The 15,535-nt window shown below is 38.0% G+C and overlaps 1 protein-coding gene across 8 annotated transcripts in view; it reads right to left on the minus strand.

Moving 5' to 3' along the window:
• The window catches only part of LOC105466009 (MDS1 and EVI1 complex locus), a 591,474-nt gene that overhangs the window by 183,847 nt on the left and 392,092 nt on the right, over positions 1-15,535 (minus strand). The window contains exon 1 of one of the 8 annotated variants that reach the window (XM_011714790.3): positions 5,295-5,806. The exons of the other annotated variants lie outside the window; for them this stretch is intronic. Within the exon in view, the coding sequence (XP_011713092.1) occupies positions 5,295-5,321 (27 nt within the window). The 5' untranslated portion in view covers positions 5,322-5,806. Of the gene's footprint in view, positions 1-5,294; positions 5,807-15,535 lie in introns of those variants that run through there. 8 annotated transcript variants of the gene reach the window in all.

Here is a 15,535-nt window from a genome sequence, read left to right on the forward strand (position 1 = left end):
AAATAATCCAAACAATGCTGCTCCATCTACAATGTCCTTTACCAGTTGAAACTAAATCATCTGGGATGGAAAATCTTTGATAGGCTTTTCATACCAATCTTGTGAAAAAAGATGTATGTCTAAGTTTATGGCGACAAACAGTGTTATTATCTCTCCTCCTCTAATATTTAACCAACCTAAACACTCAGGGGAAAAATGTTATCTGAAATCCAACCACTTTATATACATTCACTTGGTCTTCTTTGGACAAGTCAACCAGCTTTTTCTCATAAGTATCTCAAATACTTGTTTGGAAAGCTTTTCTCAAGTGGGTATGCAAACAGGAGGAGAACTGTTCTTTAGCAGTCCCTTCTTATAAGACTCCAATGATGCTATCTTCTTGTACTTTAGTTAATGAAAAGATAAATATGATCTGTGCTGTGCCCAGCTGTGTTGTTCTTGTACTGAGGAATTCACAAAAGGAAAATTTTACATCATACTTTTATCAGTGAACAAGCTTGCTAAAGCAAATAGATTTCAGTCTCCTGAGTTTGCTTCAATAAAAGATTAAACGCTAATAGTGCAACTTACCACACTCAACAGATTTATGAATAATCAAAGTCTGGAGAAAGGCCAGGCCATTTAAGAACATTACCTACCAAACAGATGCCAGTAGTATGTAGACATCTTCCCTATAGCTAAGCAACTGTATTTCTTATTGCACACTTCAATATTGACTGCATAATTGGCCTTTACAGAACATTTATTAAAATGCACCATTTATCACAGACCCAGTGTTTGTTTAAGAGTTTCAGGTGGGGAGAGGGAAATTGAGGAGTGGGCGGAAGACACACAGCTTCTAATTACTAAGTGGATTTAATTGGTAAACAGCAGCAAGTCCGGCCTATCCTGGTAAGACGAAGGGTCTGAATTTTCAAGGAGCAAGGAGTTCTTTGAGAAATAAAGAGAATCAGCGCCTTATGAGAACTAGTTTTTGAACACCACTTTGCATCTGTGAATGGCATTCCTCTCGGTGCACACAAAGCCCATTTCCATGTGTTTACTTTCGTGTTCTCACGCTATTCCTAGGTGGTCAGCCTGCCATTATGTGGCTGCTGTCTTTTTCTAGATTGATACACTGAGGCATGGAGACTTTTTTGAATGCTCTATCTATCCAAAGGAGCATATCAAGTTAATGATTAAGTGAAGGCTGAAGTCAGCGTGCTAAGTTTTTAACTCTTTGAAAAGGATTGCTTATTTCTCCATCCTATATCTGTATACAGCTTTAAAAAGAAAAAAAAAATCAGTTGATTGATTCCTTGTAATAGAAATCACCTATTAAAGAAATCTCCCTGCTAACCAATTCCGAATACATGTGGACAAAATGCTTTAATTAGAAGGCACTGAGTTTAGTTGCAGTGAACTCAAAACACACTCAGAGTATGACTCGAGAATGAAAAATATCACTTTATTTTGTAGGTTTGCCATGGCAGAAAATGCAACTGGATTCCAGTTAATCTCTTGCCAAATTAAAACATGCTTCTTAATTTGTTGGCCTTCTGCTCAATAAAAATCCTGGTCATACTCTCCGTAATAGGAATTCCTCACTAAACCTCACTTAATGCTAGAAAAATGAGAGTATCATTTATCTCTGGCACCGAAGTATGTCTTGAACAGGTGCTTGAATCATTTAAGATTTCTCTAACACCTAAAGCTAATTATTTTAGTTCTTTGGTGCTATTTTTAATTACATAAACACCTTTGGTTTCTTCAATTTTATTCGAACTTTAAAAGAGAGTAGGTTTGTGTTATGGCAATAATTATCCATTAAGCGGAAAATAGAAATATTTTTGTTTAAATTTTACCTTTCTAACAGCTGCATACGTATATAGAGGTGTGTGTGTGTGTGTGCATTTCACACTCACTTGGCCCAAAGCATAGGTGTTTTGTGCATTTACCTTACAGAGTCATTAAAAAAGAATCATTTCACTGTGCATATTCAAACTCACTCGACAAAAAAGGACTATGTATAGTAGTTATAAACTCACTGATCCCGGTAAGAAAGGGACAGTGTTCTGGCCTATATGCCTGGTATCAGAATCTGGTTAATAAGTGATACATTTTTAAATGATGGGTTGGCATCTAGCTAAGTGGCTAAGTTAAATTTATAAAAACTGCAATAGAGGACATGAATAGACATTCAAAAAAGTGAAAAATAAATCCTAAATAAGTGAAAAAATTGCTCACTTTCACGGATTATTGAAGTAGGAATTTAAGCTTCCAGATTATACCTATATCGGTATCTATCTATTTGTGTACATACTTATATGCAATTTATAATATTTGTATATCTAATTATAATTCCACAACTTATATATTAAACACATTTATGTTAAATATTAAACTCAGTGCAGGTGAAGTACACTTATATCCTAAAGCTTTGAAAACTGTTATAACCCTTTCAGAAAGCAAGAACAGAAATTTTATAATACGTATACAAATATTAAAGTGTTTACAATCTTGATAATTCTACTGCTAGAAATTTTCTTTAAATACCTATCGACAATAGGTAAAAGCTACATTCAGGAGGGTTTTTGTTGTTGTCATGGTGGTGTTACATTTAATAGTATAAATTTAAACCATGCAAGTAACTAACACTAGAGGAAAAAATAAGTAAATTTATTGCACCTGGATAGACTAATACTTAATTACAACAATAATCATAAAGACTATGCAATAACTGGCCCAAATTCATGGTAAAATATTAATCAAGAAAAAGTTGAAGCTATAAAAAATTGATTAGGTAGAGCCAAACAAAACTTTAGTAAAAATTATTTTTAGTTTTTAAATTTTTTGTAATACTGCTTTTACGTTTTGAAAATGTTGACAAGAGTTTGAGTCCTTCTTGTCCACATTTAAGTGTGAGATACAATTTTCCCTGGCCTAACCACTTCACTTCATGTAGACAGTAACAAAGACAAGTCCAATTTCTCCAAAAGAGTCAACCCCATAGTATAGCTATCTTCCAAAGAACCACTAAGGTTACAGGTAGTTTCCTGAGTATGCATCAAACTCATGCAATCCAGGTCTGGAAATTACACCTGCCCTTCTTGGGAGTCACTCCCTCTACATCAAAGGACTATCTTTGGCACAGTACAGCAGGGGTTGCAGCCCCCAGCCCTGAGCACAGCCACATCTTCACATCATGAAGCCAGATTGCCCTGATAAAAGGACACAGTCTCATCACCAGGCATGTTTTTGTTAAAGCACAAATACCCAATGTTTCAACAATCAAATAATTGCTAAATTACCAAGCCAAGCAATTGCTTATGGAGAAAGCCAGGAAAGGAAAAGGCATCCTTAACACTCTGATATTAAAACAACAACAATAACCAAAAAAGACTTTCCAAGTTTATAATGTGTTAAAGTCTGTGTTTTCTGCATGTTCTCACTCATAGGTGGGAGTTGAACTCAAGAACACATAGACACAGGGTGGGTAACATCACACACCGGGGCCTGTGGTAGGGTCGGGGGCTGGGGGAGGGATAGCAGTAGGAGAAATACCTAATGTAAATGATGAGTTGATGGGTGCAGCATACCAACATGGCACATGTATATCTATGTAACGAACCTGCATGTTGTGTACATGAACTCTAGAACTTAAAAATAATTTTAAAAAAGAATTTTCAAAAAAAAAAAAAGTCTATGTTTTAAAACAGGATATTTATTACTCTCTTAAAATGTCTCAGGGTAACATTTTTAGTTCTGCAGCAATGCAACTAACATTCTGAGACCAGCCATCATGCAACTGCAACTGCCCATAAAAAAATTAACACCATCAAGGCCATTTTTCTGTGCTTAAGCTCATACCAATGAAAACTACCCTATAGGCATAAACTTGATATTTCTGTTCACCACACATTAACCCAGCATTCCTCAGAGTGTGACACCCAGGTGACTTCTGTGATGCAAATTTCTAAAAATCTGGCTGGAAACCTGCATGATTGAATACCCTACTCATGGCAGGGTTCAACCATTGATCTTCGCTTATTTTACCCAGCTTGCACTTAGTCTTGGAAGATTAACCCTTTGGCAGGGTGAATTCACATTGTTAAACGCAAAGGAGTCCCTCCTGAGACTCATGAAAGTGCGTTAGTTCCCAGAGTAGGACCCAGGGACTACTGGAGATCTAACATGATTCATGGGAGTCAAAGAGAAGAAGTGGCTAACATGGGAGTTGGGGAGAGACATACATAGGCTCTGGAAGGAATTGAATCACAGATTCCTGGAGCTACAGAAAACTTAGCAGTCGCCTTAGCCCTCTCAATGCACCACATGACCAGTTAGACAGACAAACTCAAAGCAGCTTTCTTTACGTTGTCCCCAGAATATTTTGAGGTAAAAGAAACAGGGGCAGAAGGAACCTGGTCATACAAAAAAAAATTATATATTATTAAAGAGACATAATAGCAAATGAGGACAAAATATTGTATATAAAGATAATCCTCAAAATATTTTCTGACAAGGTCCTGGTATACATTTTAAATTAAATCTGAATACTGATGAGACCATCTTGGAAGCTGGGGTGGATGACGACTTCCCAATAAGAATATTAAGAAAGGGAGAAAGCAAATCATTTACACACCTGGCCGGCCCCTGTGACCTTCAAAAGCCAGTGGCTGCACATTCAGTTGCACATACACTTTTGAAAAACTTCTCTTTGTCTGGCAATGTCATTCCCCTCACGCCATCCCTCACACTTTTCAAATAGAAAGAAAAGGGTCATAGGGTGGGCATTGGCTGGGTGCAGGAGGTCTCGACCTCACCACATCTGGTGAGGGCAGAGGAGGGGAGGCAGAGAGGACTGGGGGAAAGAGCTGGAGCAAGGGTGAGAGGACAGCAAGCTGGCCAAGGAGAAACACCCCATCCCCTTAACTCTTGCTTGAAGCAACTACCTCCCCCAAACATAGAAACATGAAAAAGAGGTAGCCAGCTACAGAATAGGAAAATTGAGGTACTTTCCAATGATTCAAGAGGAAGAGGAATGCATGCATGAGTTGGTTGTATTTCAGCTGCCCACATGCTGTTTTATGTGAGCGCTTAGAAATTCACAAGAACACATTTTCTATAGCATCCCTTTGCCACAAATAAGGCATCAGAACATTTGTTAAGAAGCAAGGGTATACAAAATATACTATATGATTTTGTATATCCGCCACCACCTGTATACTCAAAATCACAGAGATAGATTAAAAAGGGTATATTTCAAAATGTTAAAGCCATATACGCTGTGTAGGAGCACTTTACCAAATTACCTTTGTTGCAGTCGCTGAAGTTCTCATCACAAAGAGTAAAAACCATCATGCTTCCACATAGAAATAAGCAAATTGCATCAGTGAAACATAACCAGGAAGAGAAAAGGAATTCAACCTCCCCCATCAACACTAAAACTAGTCAATAATTATCTAAGTGGTATCAGTTATGTTTTCTGCGCATCCTGGTTGGCCTCTAAGTAAAGAGAAGGAACCGGAGAGAAGGGCTTGGGAACGCTACGGCTTCTCTATAGCAGTTTTATCTTAGGCGGCGTGTGTGAAGATTGGGGTGTATGCAGTGAGTAATCTGCATGTTTACTGCGTCAACATTCTACCCATTTCTGGGTAGAATCATTGCTCATCCTAATCACATTCAAAGGCCCCATAGGGCAGCAGGAAGTTCCTACTTACTAGCAATTTAGCTCTTGGAAACCCTTGAAGAGGGTGGCTTTGTCCCTGTGTGCCATCATGGCTGTGTGGAGGCCACTAAACCAGCTCATAGCTAAAACTCAACAGGCAGGAATAACTGTCACACCTCTCCAAAGCTTCTTTTTTTTTTTTTTTTTTTTGAGATGGAGTCTCACTCTGTTGCCCAGGCTGGAGTGCAGTGGTGTGATCTCAGCTCACCGCAACCTCCACCTCCTGGGTTCGAGTGATTCTCCTGCCTCAGCCTCCCAAGTAGCTGGGATTATAGGCACGTGCCACCAAGCCTAATTTTTGCATTTTTAGTAGAGACAAGGTTTCACCATGTTGGCCGGGCTGGTCTGAAACTCCTGACCTCACGTGATCCACCCGCCTCGACCTCACAAAGTGCTGGGATTACAGGCATGAGTCACTGTGCCCAGCCTCCAAAGCTTCTTAAAAATGAGTGAGGAGTACTGCCAATTTAAAAATCTGCCTGATTTTCAATAGAGGAAAGATACACTTTCAATAAACATTCACTTGTTTTAAGTGATAATGTAAACTTGGTAATGAGAATAAGAAATCTAATAAGGCCATCCTGTAATGTATATTATGAACTAAGCATATTTTCCTATTTCCTAGCACTACACTGTTTTCTGGATGTCAGTTACCAAAAACACCTAGTAGCTGAATGTAGCACAGCGGTTGAGCAGGAAGAAATCAAAGGCTGATGCAAAACAAACCCTAGAGGACGGGGTTTGAATTCAAATTTTGGAGGCAAATTAAATAATGCTAAATAGAACTAAAGGGGGTAGTTTTTCTTATGAAAAGTCTACAATATAAATGTTGAAGTTTCTCTAGTTCTATATGAATGTGACAAAATGATCTATAACTGCACTGTCAAATATGGTAGCGACTAGTCACATATGACAATTTAAAGTGAAATGATTTTTTTAAATACAGTTAAAAATTAAGTTCCTCATTAATGCTAGTACTCAATAGCTACGTAGGACTAGCGGCTACCACATTGGACAGTGCAGATTACAGAACATTTTCAGCACTGCTGAAAGTTCTATTGAGCATCTCTTATTCCAGAGTTTAATAGACTTTGAAGTGATCATAGATATAAAATATAAACTAAAATAAAAGTCATTGCTCCATAAAAGTGCACAATAGGGAGTGGCATATTTAAACCATAAAGAACCTTTATTCTTTCTTTGGCTCAAACCTCGTTTAGAAGGGAAAAAACTCTTTCGGAAAACAGGCAGGGCAATAACTAGGCTAAGTAGCAAAGTTTCTGGGAGAGTTTTCATTGAAGTTCTTTTACCTGAAAAGGTACAGATGTGTGTGTGTGTGTGTGTGTGTGTGTGTGTGTGTGTGTGTGTGTCCCCTCTAAGTTATTCAAAGCATGTACTTATATGGAGAAATGCTTATTCTAGGACCTGCTAAAATAGTATGGATGGCCCAGAGTAGTGACATTAAGGCAAGGACTTTTAAAAAGCCAGGAAATCAAAACTAACTGGCAACATTTGATCTGACCTCAAAACAGATTGCTGCAGAAGGGAACATTCTTACACAGAAAGGAGCAAACTATACATTTTCTATCCTCATAGGGTTAGATATTTATACACATTTTTATCGCTGAAATTCATTTAGGATTGAAATGGTTATCTAGGTGTTGTCATTGGGTCTGGTTTTGGAAAGTCTCCTGCCTAGGGTGTTTAAAGTATGCTATATCTTGTGAGCAAGAAGGCTTGATAATGTTCCAAGGTCATCTATGCTGGAACATTGTTACCCTGATAAATATCTTAGTTTTCTAATGATACGCAAATGGCAAGGCAATTGAAAATACACTATTTAATTTACTCTCTTCTTTTCTCTTTTTTACTGCTACAATTTGATCATGTATGTGCCTCCATGCTCACAGGTTCAGGGTGGTCACATGGTATAATTGTAACAGCTGTATGAAACAAAGCTCCAGAAACTATACCATGTGAGTTACAGATTAAAAGGGTTGGCAATGCTGGTCACAATACCAATACTCAAAAGTACTCCTGATTCTAACAAGTAAAGTGGTAATAAATTAAGAGGGCTGGTATTTACATAAGTAAATATGAAATTTTAAAGCTGTATGTGAATTCTCATGCTGAATTGAATTCTCACTAATACAACATATATTCTTTTTTTTAGACGCAGATGATAGCCTTGTTAAAACTAGGGAACACTCACTGGCGTATTTACTTCTTGTGGATTCTAAGGTACCTTTACTGATGACTGAAATCCAGGTATGTTAGAATAAAAGTCACTTGAATATATTTAGCACCTTATAAAGCATGGTAACATATAACATTTGCATTTGTCTGCCATAGCCACATATCAAGTATTTATGGTAGGTGGTACTTTAAAAGTGGGGGATAAAAAGATCAGGTTGGTTAAGTTATGTGCCTAAGGACTTCAAGCCTTATATTTATTTTTTTTAAAATAATCTTAACACACAAGTAATATGAGACTATGTTTTTGTTAAAAAACGTCCTATGGCCGGGCGCGGTGGCTCACTCCCATAATCCCAGCACTTTGGGAGGCCAAGGCAGAAGGATCACCTGAGGTCAGGAATTTGAGATCAGCCTGGCCAGAATGGTGAAACCCCATCTCTATTAAAAATACAAAAAATTAGCCAGGCATGGTGGCACGTGCCTGTAATCCCACCTACTCGGGAGGCTGAGGCAGGATAATTGCTTGAACCCGGGAGGCGGAGGTTGCAATAAGCTGAGATCGTGCCACTGCACTCCAACCTGGGCAACAGACCAGACTCTGTCTCAAAAAAAAAAAAAAAGTTATACAACATGACATATGAGGCTAAAGCCCCTAGAACCACAACTCAATCTATGTCCGCTCCCTCTCCTCAAAGGCAACCACTGTTATCAGGTGATGTGTACTAGATTTTTTTATGCCTTTGCAACCGTTCACCCTTATACAAGAAAGAAGGTATGCATAAGAAGATCTGGTGCAACATTGTTTATAGAAACAAAAAAAGTAATCACCTTAAATATCCAAAAATTAGAGACTAACCAAACTAAATGTAATTTAAAACAATGGAGTAAGTCTATATTAAATAATTTGAAGTTTCCAAAGTGCATAGAAAGTGCATGGCACAGAGTGAGCACTATATAAACTATTTACTATTATTAGAAGGACCAATATATTTAACGAAAAACACAAACTGCAAAAAGACATACAACATGAGCTAATTTATGTTACACACACACACACACAAGAGTCGTGTCATAATTTTCTAGGAGTACCAGGATTTCACTCCATGAGGCTACTTCCCCTCTTTTAGATTATGAGGATACTTTCAAACTACATCAGGCAGCATTATAGAGTAAGAGAGAAAATGGGTAAGTATATTATATCTGCCTCAGCGGTGCTTCTCTGGTCTTCACCCTCAGAATTAAGGGTGAAGGGTATTCAAGAATAGTTCATTTTCTTCTTGATTCCATAAGCAAGGAGGAGCTCAAACATACTCCTTCCCTGAAAACAAAAAAAGAGAGAAGACACTTTCTTACTCAAGAAAGAAAAACTTAAGAGAGAAAAAACAAAGTTGAATGAACATAAACTGCCTCGCCAAGTTCTAATTCTTCTGTTTCCATGCAGAAGTTTTTTGTCAGATAAATCTTAATGAAGTGTAAAAGGAAATAATTGTGCCCTATGAAGCAGAGGACCCTGAAAAGGGAACCAAAGATGAATTTTAGTCCAGCTCCATCACTCTCCCAGTTGAGCACAGAGCCAGTCCTCTAACCTCCCTATACCAGGGACTTTGGACACAGTCTTTTATTATTTCTGCATTGCCTAATGGGGGTCCTTTCTTCACGATCATGCATGTCCTTTACAAATGAAGCTTCCTTTGAAGACAGGCAAGAGATCAGATTAAGCCTTCTAATATTTATTACTTCTGTTTCCTCTTGGTTCACTGTTCTCACAATGGCTAATTCTCCAAGGGGTCCCAGATGTGAACTCTGCTCTAACTATTAAATATGACTGTAACAAGGGAACTCACACCACAAAACATTCTTCTTGACTTCCAACCAGGGTTTCTCCCAAAGAGATGCCCCTGTACCATCTGCTCCAGAAAAGTGCAAATCCATTCCATTAATCATGGAAGTCTCAGAGTTTTCTTTCCTAACCCTAAGAAATCTTAATTATTTTCCTGGTTCAAAGTTTCTAAAGTGGACCAACTTGGTAGAGAAACAAAACAGTTGCTATATTTACATACACAGTATCAAGCACAATTCCTGAAACAAAGTGAACTCTCCAGAAACATTCACTGAATGAATGACAGTAGGCCTTAACTAATAACAATGCATAGGGATATCATTTGTTCATTTTCTTAATGTTGTTCATCAGGCTGTGTACCAACATACACACAAATGCTCTCTTATTTCTCACTCTCTCTTAAAAGGACCACATTAACCTTAAGCCTACTGACATTCCTGGGCTATCATTGGAATTTCATGCACAACCGAAACCAGGTCTTGATCTTGCCAAAAATCTCTGGTGATTTATTCAGTCTTCATATTGGACAAGTCCAGTTCTACAAGTCATTTAGATCCAGTCCTAAATGCCTTTAACTGGGATCAATTTTATTTTTAGTACTTCAATATAAACTTTAAACCACAGTGTGACAAATGAATGCAGTAAAACCTTAGTGGCTTCCAAATTTATTTTGAGAATTGTAACATAGAAGCCAACATAGAAAATTAAAGCTTTCAGATAATCTCAGAAACAGTACCTGCTAAGGGTGGTTTCCAAAGGTTAGCTGGAAAGTTTTATCAGATTCATCTATATAACTACAAGATTCTTCACCGTAATTCTCTCATAATTTGTCTGATAACCAATGTACTGGAATGACAGACAACAACATAAAGAAAAGGTGGAGCTGAATAGTCAATGGAACTGCTTTAGCACAGTCTTGGCCAGCACAGTCCAAAGGGAGCAATGAAGGTTCCTGATGCATGACAAACTCAAGCTCCTTCTGATCGGTCCCTTGCCTTATTCACTGTTTGAGCATTTATTTAACCTTGAAGATACAAGTCAAATATTGGGAGCTGTCCAGTTTTTTCCAGAGGTGTGGAGACACTAAAAACATTCAGTACTTTGAAAGCACCAACATTCCGAATATGAACTGTGTCGCACTGTGCTCTGGCCTAGGCAGGCTCAAGAGTACTTGCTGAGTCACTTCTGAATGAAAGGGATAAAAACTATGCCCCTATCATTTGATAAAATTTTAGGTCAGATTAAGAAGTCATTCGTTCAGATTTGGCTTAGTTCACTCAAATGTGTTTCTAGCTTGGTCTCTACTTTCAATTTCTAAGAATTCTCTCCAAATTAGGCAGGAGCTTTGCTCTTCCTTACATCAACCACCACCATAATAAACCAGGATCTTCACAACTTAGAACTGGTTTAGGGCTCCTGACCACAAATCTCAATCTTTCTTGAGGTTTGAATCATGCCTTTGTATGATATTTAGAATCCAATGTCTTGTTCACTGGCTGGAACATTGGAATTAGCTGGGTCAGTTTCTTCCTCACCACACTCCCCTCCTTCCCCTCACTACACAAAAAAGACCAGAGTAAGTAACTTGTTATGTAGTTGTTCAGTGGGAAACATGTTTTACAAATGAAGGGAGAAAAAGAGGAGGGAAAGCGGGTAGGTAGGTAGTAGTAGAACAGAAAGGGAAATTTGGGGAGCAGAAAATAGAGAAAAAGAAGAAAAGGGAAACTTCTAGATTCCTGATACTAGAAAAGCTAGAGAATTCCATTCCTGAAAATTAAAGATATTTTACATGTTTGTGTATGTATGTGACTTTGTGTTTATACACATACCGTTTTGTTTCATGTAGCATAATCAAATCTATTGCTAATTGTTTAGTTAATATTTACTTATTCAAACGTGTTTTTAACATCTTGCCCAATATTCAGTCTACACTTTACTTAGCAATTAGCTTGACTGGCAACTTGCTCTTTCGTTTTTCTTAACAAAAACCCAATACTGATGTTCTGACAGAACAGTCTTACTGCCCCCTTTGGTTATTGTCATTTCTCTTGCTTCCCCAAAGGCAACAGCTCTGCCATTTTGCTTGCAAGAGCAAGACTGATATTTCATTGTTGTTACAAAAGGGTCAAGATTTTTAAAAGCACTACCCTTTGAAGTTCTTCCATGGAGATCTCAGAAATGAACAACAGTCCCACAGAAATTATAGAACAGACGCAGACGGGAGAAATACAAATGGGCCAGCTAACATTATCAGTCGTGTCACCCAGATTGTTACTGGTCTGAATGAAATAAATTGGCAAGAAGGGAAAGAAATATCTGTGGAACATGCCACAGGATGAGGCACAACCTAGAGTTAGGACCTCCCTTTGCTTTTACTCTAAGCATGTCATTGGTCAAGATCAACTAAATAAACTGCTCTGCAATTTCTGCAATTTCCATACATTCTTTTTTATTTTATTTTATTTTATTTTATTTTATTTTATTTTATTTTATTTTATTTTATTTGAGACGGAGTCTCGCTCTGTCGCCTGGGCTGGAGTGCAGTGGCCAGATCTCAGCTCACTGCAAGCTCCGCCTCCCGGGTTTACACCATTCTCCTGCCTCAGCCTCCCAAGCAGCTGGGATTACAGGCGCCCGCCACCTCGCCTGGCTAGTTTTTTGTATTTTTTAATAGAGACGGGGTTTCAGCGTGTTAGCCAGGATGGTCTCGATCTCCTGACCTCGTGATCCACCCGTCTCGGCCTCCCAAAGTGCTGGGATTACAGGCTTGAGCCACCGCGCCCGGCCGCATTCTTTAACCATAATATGATTACCTTTAGCAATCTTTTTGTGAAATCCAGGCAAATATCCACGCCTAATTATTTTATTTTCAAGTATTGTAACTATTTACCAACCTCACATACTAATCCAACAGTTATTGTAGTTATATCAAGCATCTAGCATATTCATTCAACAAATACTTATGTAAGGAACATTTCCAGGTATCTCACTAGACTGTAAAAACTTCTGTCACTGGATCTAGTAAAGAAATAAAACAGATTTAGAAATGAAATTCCATGGAAGCAAAAGAGCAAGCACACTATATTTGGAAAATGTGAGATGTTTGGGGTAGATGAAATATAGTGTCTAAAGCTAAATAGGGAGGGGTTGTGGCCACAGTGTAGGCTGTAGCTGCAGGTATGGATGGAGGGGACAGGTCAAACTGTGAAGTCCCTAATATGCTGTGCTCAAAAATTGCATTTCATCATATTGGAAATTGAACACCATTGTGGGCCTTTAAAGGTGGGAACAGCATAATGACATTGTATTTTAGACAGAAAGAACTGATGCCAGTGGGAGAGGCTGATGGCAAATAAGAGATGCCAACAATCTGGGGCTGTTGTGATGGCCCAGCAGAGAGACACTGGTGACTTGAATGGAAGTAGCAGAAGTGAAATCGAGAAGAGAACATATTTGAGAGAAGTTTAGAAAGGAGAATGACTGATTAACTCTTCAAGGTATTATGGTTGCTCTCCTCCTGCAGGAACCAGTCATAACCAATTTCAAAGTCTTTGGCTCGAAATGTCTTAAACACATTGCACAAAGCTAGTCCGCAGGGTTGTCTTTAATCTCATCAAATATGATGCAGAATGTTGACACTCAAAGTGTGATCTTTGCAGAAAAGCATTATCACCTACTGGAAACCTGTGAGAAATGCAGAATCTCCATCCTCACCCCAGAAATGCTGAATCGGATTCTGCGTTGAATCAAGGACCTCAGGTAAATAACATTCCATTGCCATCTGAGGAGTACTAATGTAGAGGAAGTACCTCTGGGTGTAGAAATAGCGGGACCCTGGTTATGTCACTTACTTATTGAAATTTTCATTTCTTCTCCACAAAATTGGGAAACATATACTGATTGGCTCTAAGAGTGAGACTGTGATAAACAGTGTGAAAATGCTTTGTGAACTCTAAGGTATGATCCCAGATATATTTAAATTCATTTTTATCATTGTGCTTGTCTTGTCATGCATCAAAATAGTATGTTTGCTTTATTTGTGAAAGACTTCATTGAGGGCTGGGCATTGTGGCTCATGCCTGTAATCCCAGCACTTTGGGAGGCTGAGGCAGGTGAATAGCTTGAGTTCAAGAGTTCAAAACCAGCCTGAGCAACATGGCAAAACCTCATCTCTATTAAAACAAATACAAAAATTAGCTGGGTGTGGTGGCATGCACCTGTAGTCCCAATTACTTGGGAGGCTGAGATTAGAATGTCACCTGAACCCAGGAGGTTGATGCTACAGTGAGCTGAGATTGAATCACTGCATTTCAGCCTGGGTGACAATGAGACCCTGTCTCAAAAAAAAAAAAAAAAAAAAAACAACTTAATTGAACTGTAAATATGGAAGTGGTAAAAGGAACACATTTGCAGAGAATATATCAAAACTTTAGTCACCTGGGTTTTGTTGTTGTTGTTTTGCACATTATTTCCTTGGGACTATATTGCCAACCTCCAAGCTTTCTATGAATTCACAAAACCTACATCCTCCTCTCAACTGAAACAAAGAAGAGGAGAAAGAATAACAATGTTAAGCACTGGATGTTCAATAAACCTAAGGAACTTACCTTTACCACATTTTTTTCTTGGCCAAATATCTATTATCCTTAGAAGTAAACCCAAATTCCAGCACTTAATTAGGTTCATGGGGGAGGATGTAGAATTGTTTAAAATAGAGTATAAGCCTATTTGTCTATATTGTCCCATCCAGAAAGGAAATGAGATCAACCAGATAACCTTCTTTGGATTCCTTCATGTGTTGACTCCATGATACCTTATTTTCAAGGTCAAGCAAGTAAGCAGTACGCACAAGAGTAGCCCATGAAGTGCAATTTTAGGGATATCAAGTTGCTAAACCCTGTAGAAGATATCCCCCCAGATATGCTGCATAGACCTACCATTAGACCAAAATCTAGGGAGAAGATCTGTGTCAGGGTCTTTTATAAAGTATATTCTGTCTAGTACCTTGTCACATGTTATGAATAATGAATTTATTAAATAGACCACTTTTATTTAGTAGCTGTAAAGGAAAGAGAAAGCATTTGTTACCCATTTATTCATTCTTTGCTGAATATTTATTAGGTGCCCAAATGTGACTGACACTGCCATTCACAGTAAAAGGCCAAAAAAGATGGCCAGGCCCTTTGCCCTCATTAAGAATGTAATCTAGAGCTGTAGTCCTCAAGCATTTATCATAACATACCCTATCAATAAAATTTGTTGAGTATATACCTCCAATATGTTGACATATTTATTTGTAAATTAATCAATTATGCTACTGTACTAATATATAATATGATATAATAATATGTATATTGATAAATCCAAATAAAAATATGAGTGTATAATGGTAGAAACAGGTCCTAATTTTTTTTTCTGTGCCTCAATGGAACTACTGGCATATGGGCACCCACTTGAGAGATTCCTTTTTTACAGTAATTTCTATGAGAAACTTTTTTTTTCCATGGGGACAATGTTATTCAAAGTATATGTTGACTTCAGTCACATCTAGAATTTGAACAAAAGAAGTTATATGAGTTGCTCAGGATCAGAGATTCAACCTGTTTTCTCTATCTGTCTCTAGTAAATTAAGCTGCACTTAGAATATAATAGATGTTCAGTAAATGATTACAGAATTTAGGGAGAAAGGGATGAGGGTTTATGGAAGAGAATGAGTATACTTACTACAAAAAAAGACAAAGACGTCAGGCATGGTGGCTCATGCCTATAATCCCAGCATTTTGGGAGGC

This window comes from Macaca nemestrina, chromosome 2, assembly GCF_043159975.1.
Source record: "Macaca nemestrina isolate mMacNem1 chromosome 2, mMacNem.hap1, whole genome shotgun sequence".
In the NCBI taxonomy this organism is placed as follows: domain Eukaryota; kingdom Metazoa; phylum Chordata; class Mammalia; order Primates; family Cercopithecidae; genus Macaca; species Macaca nemestrina.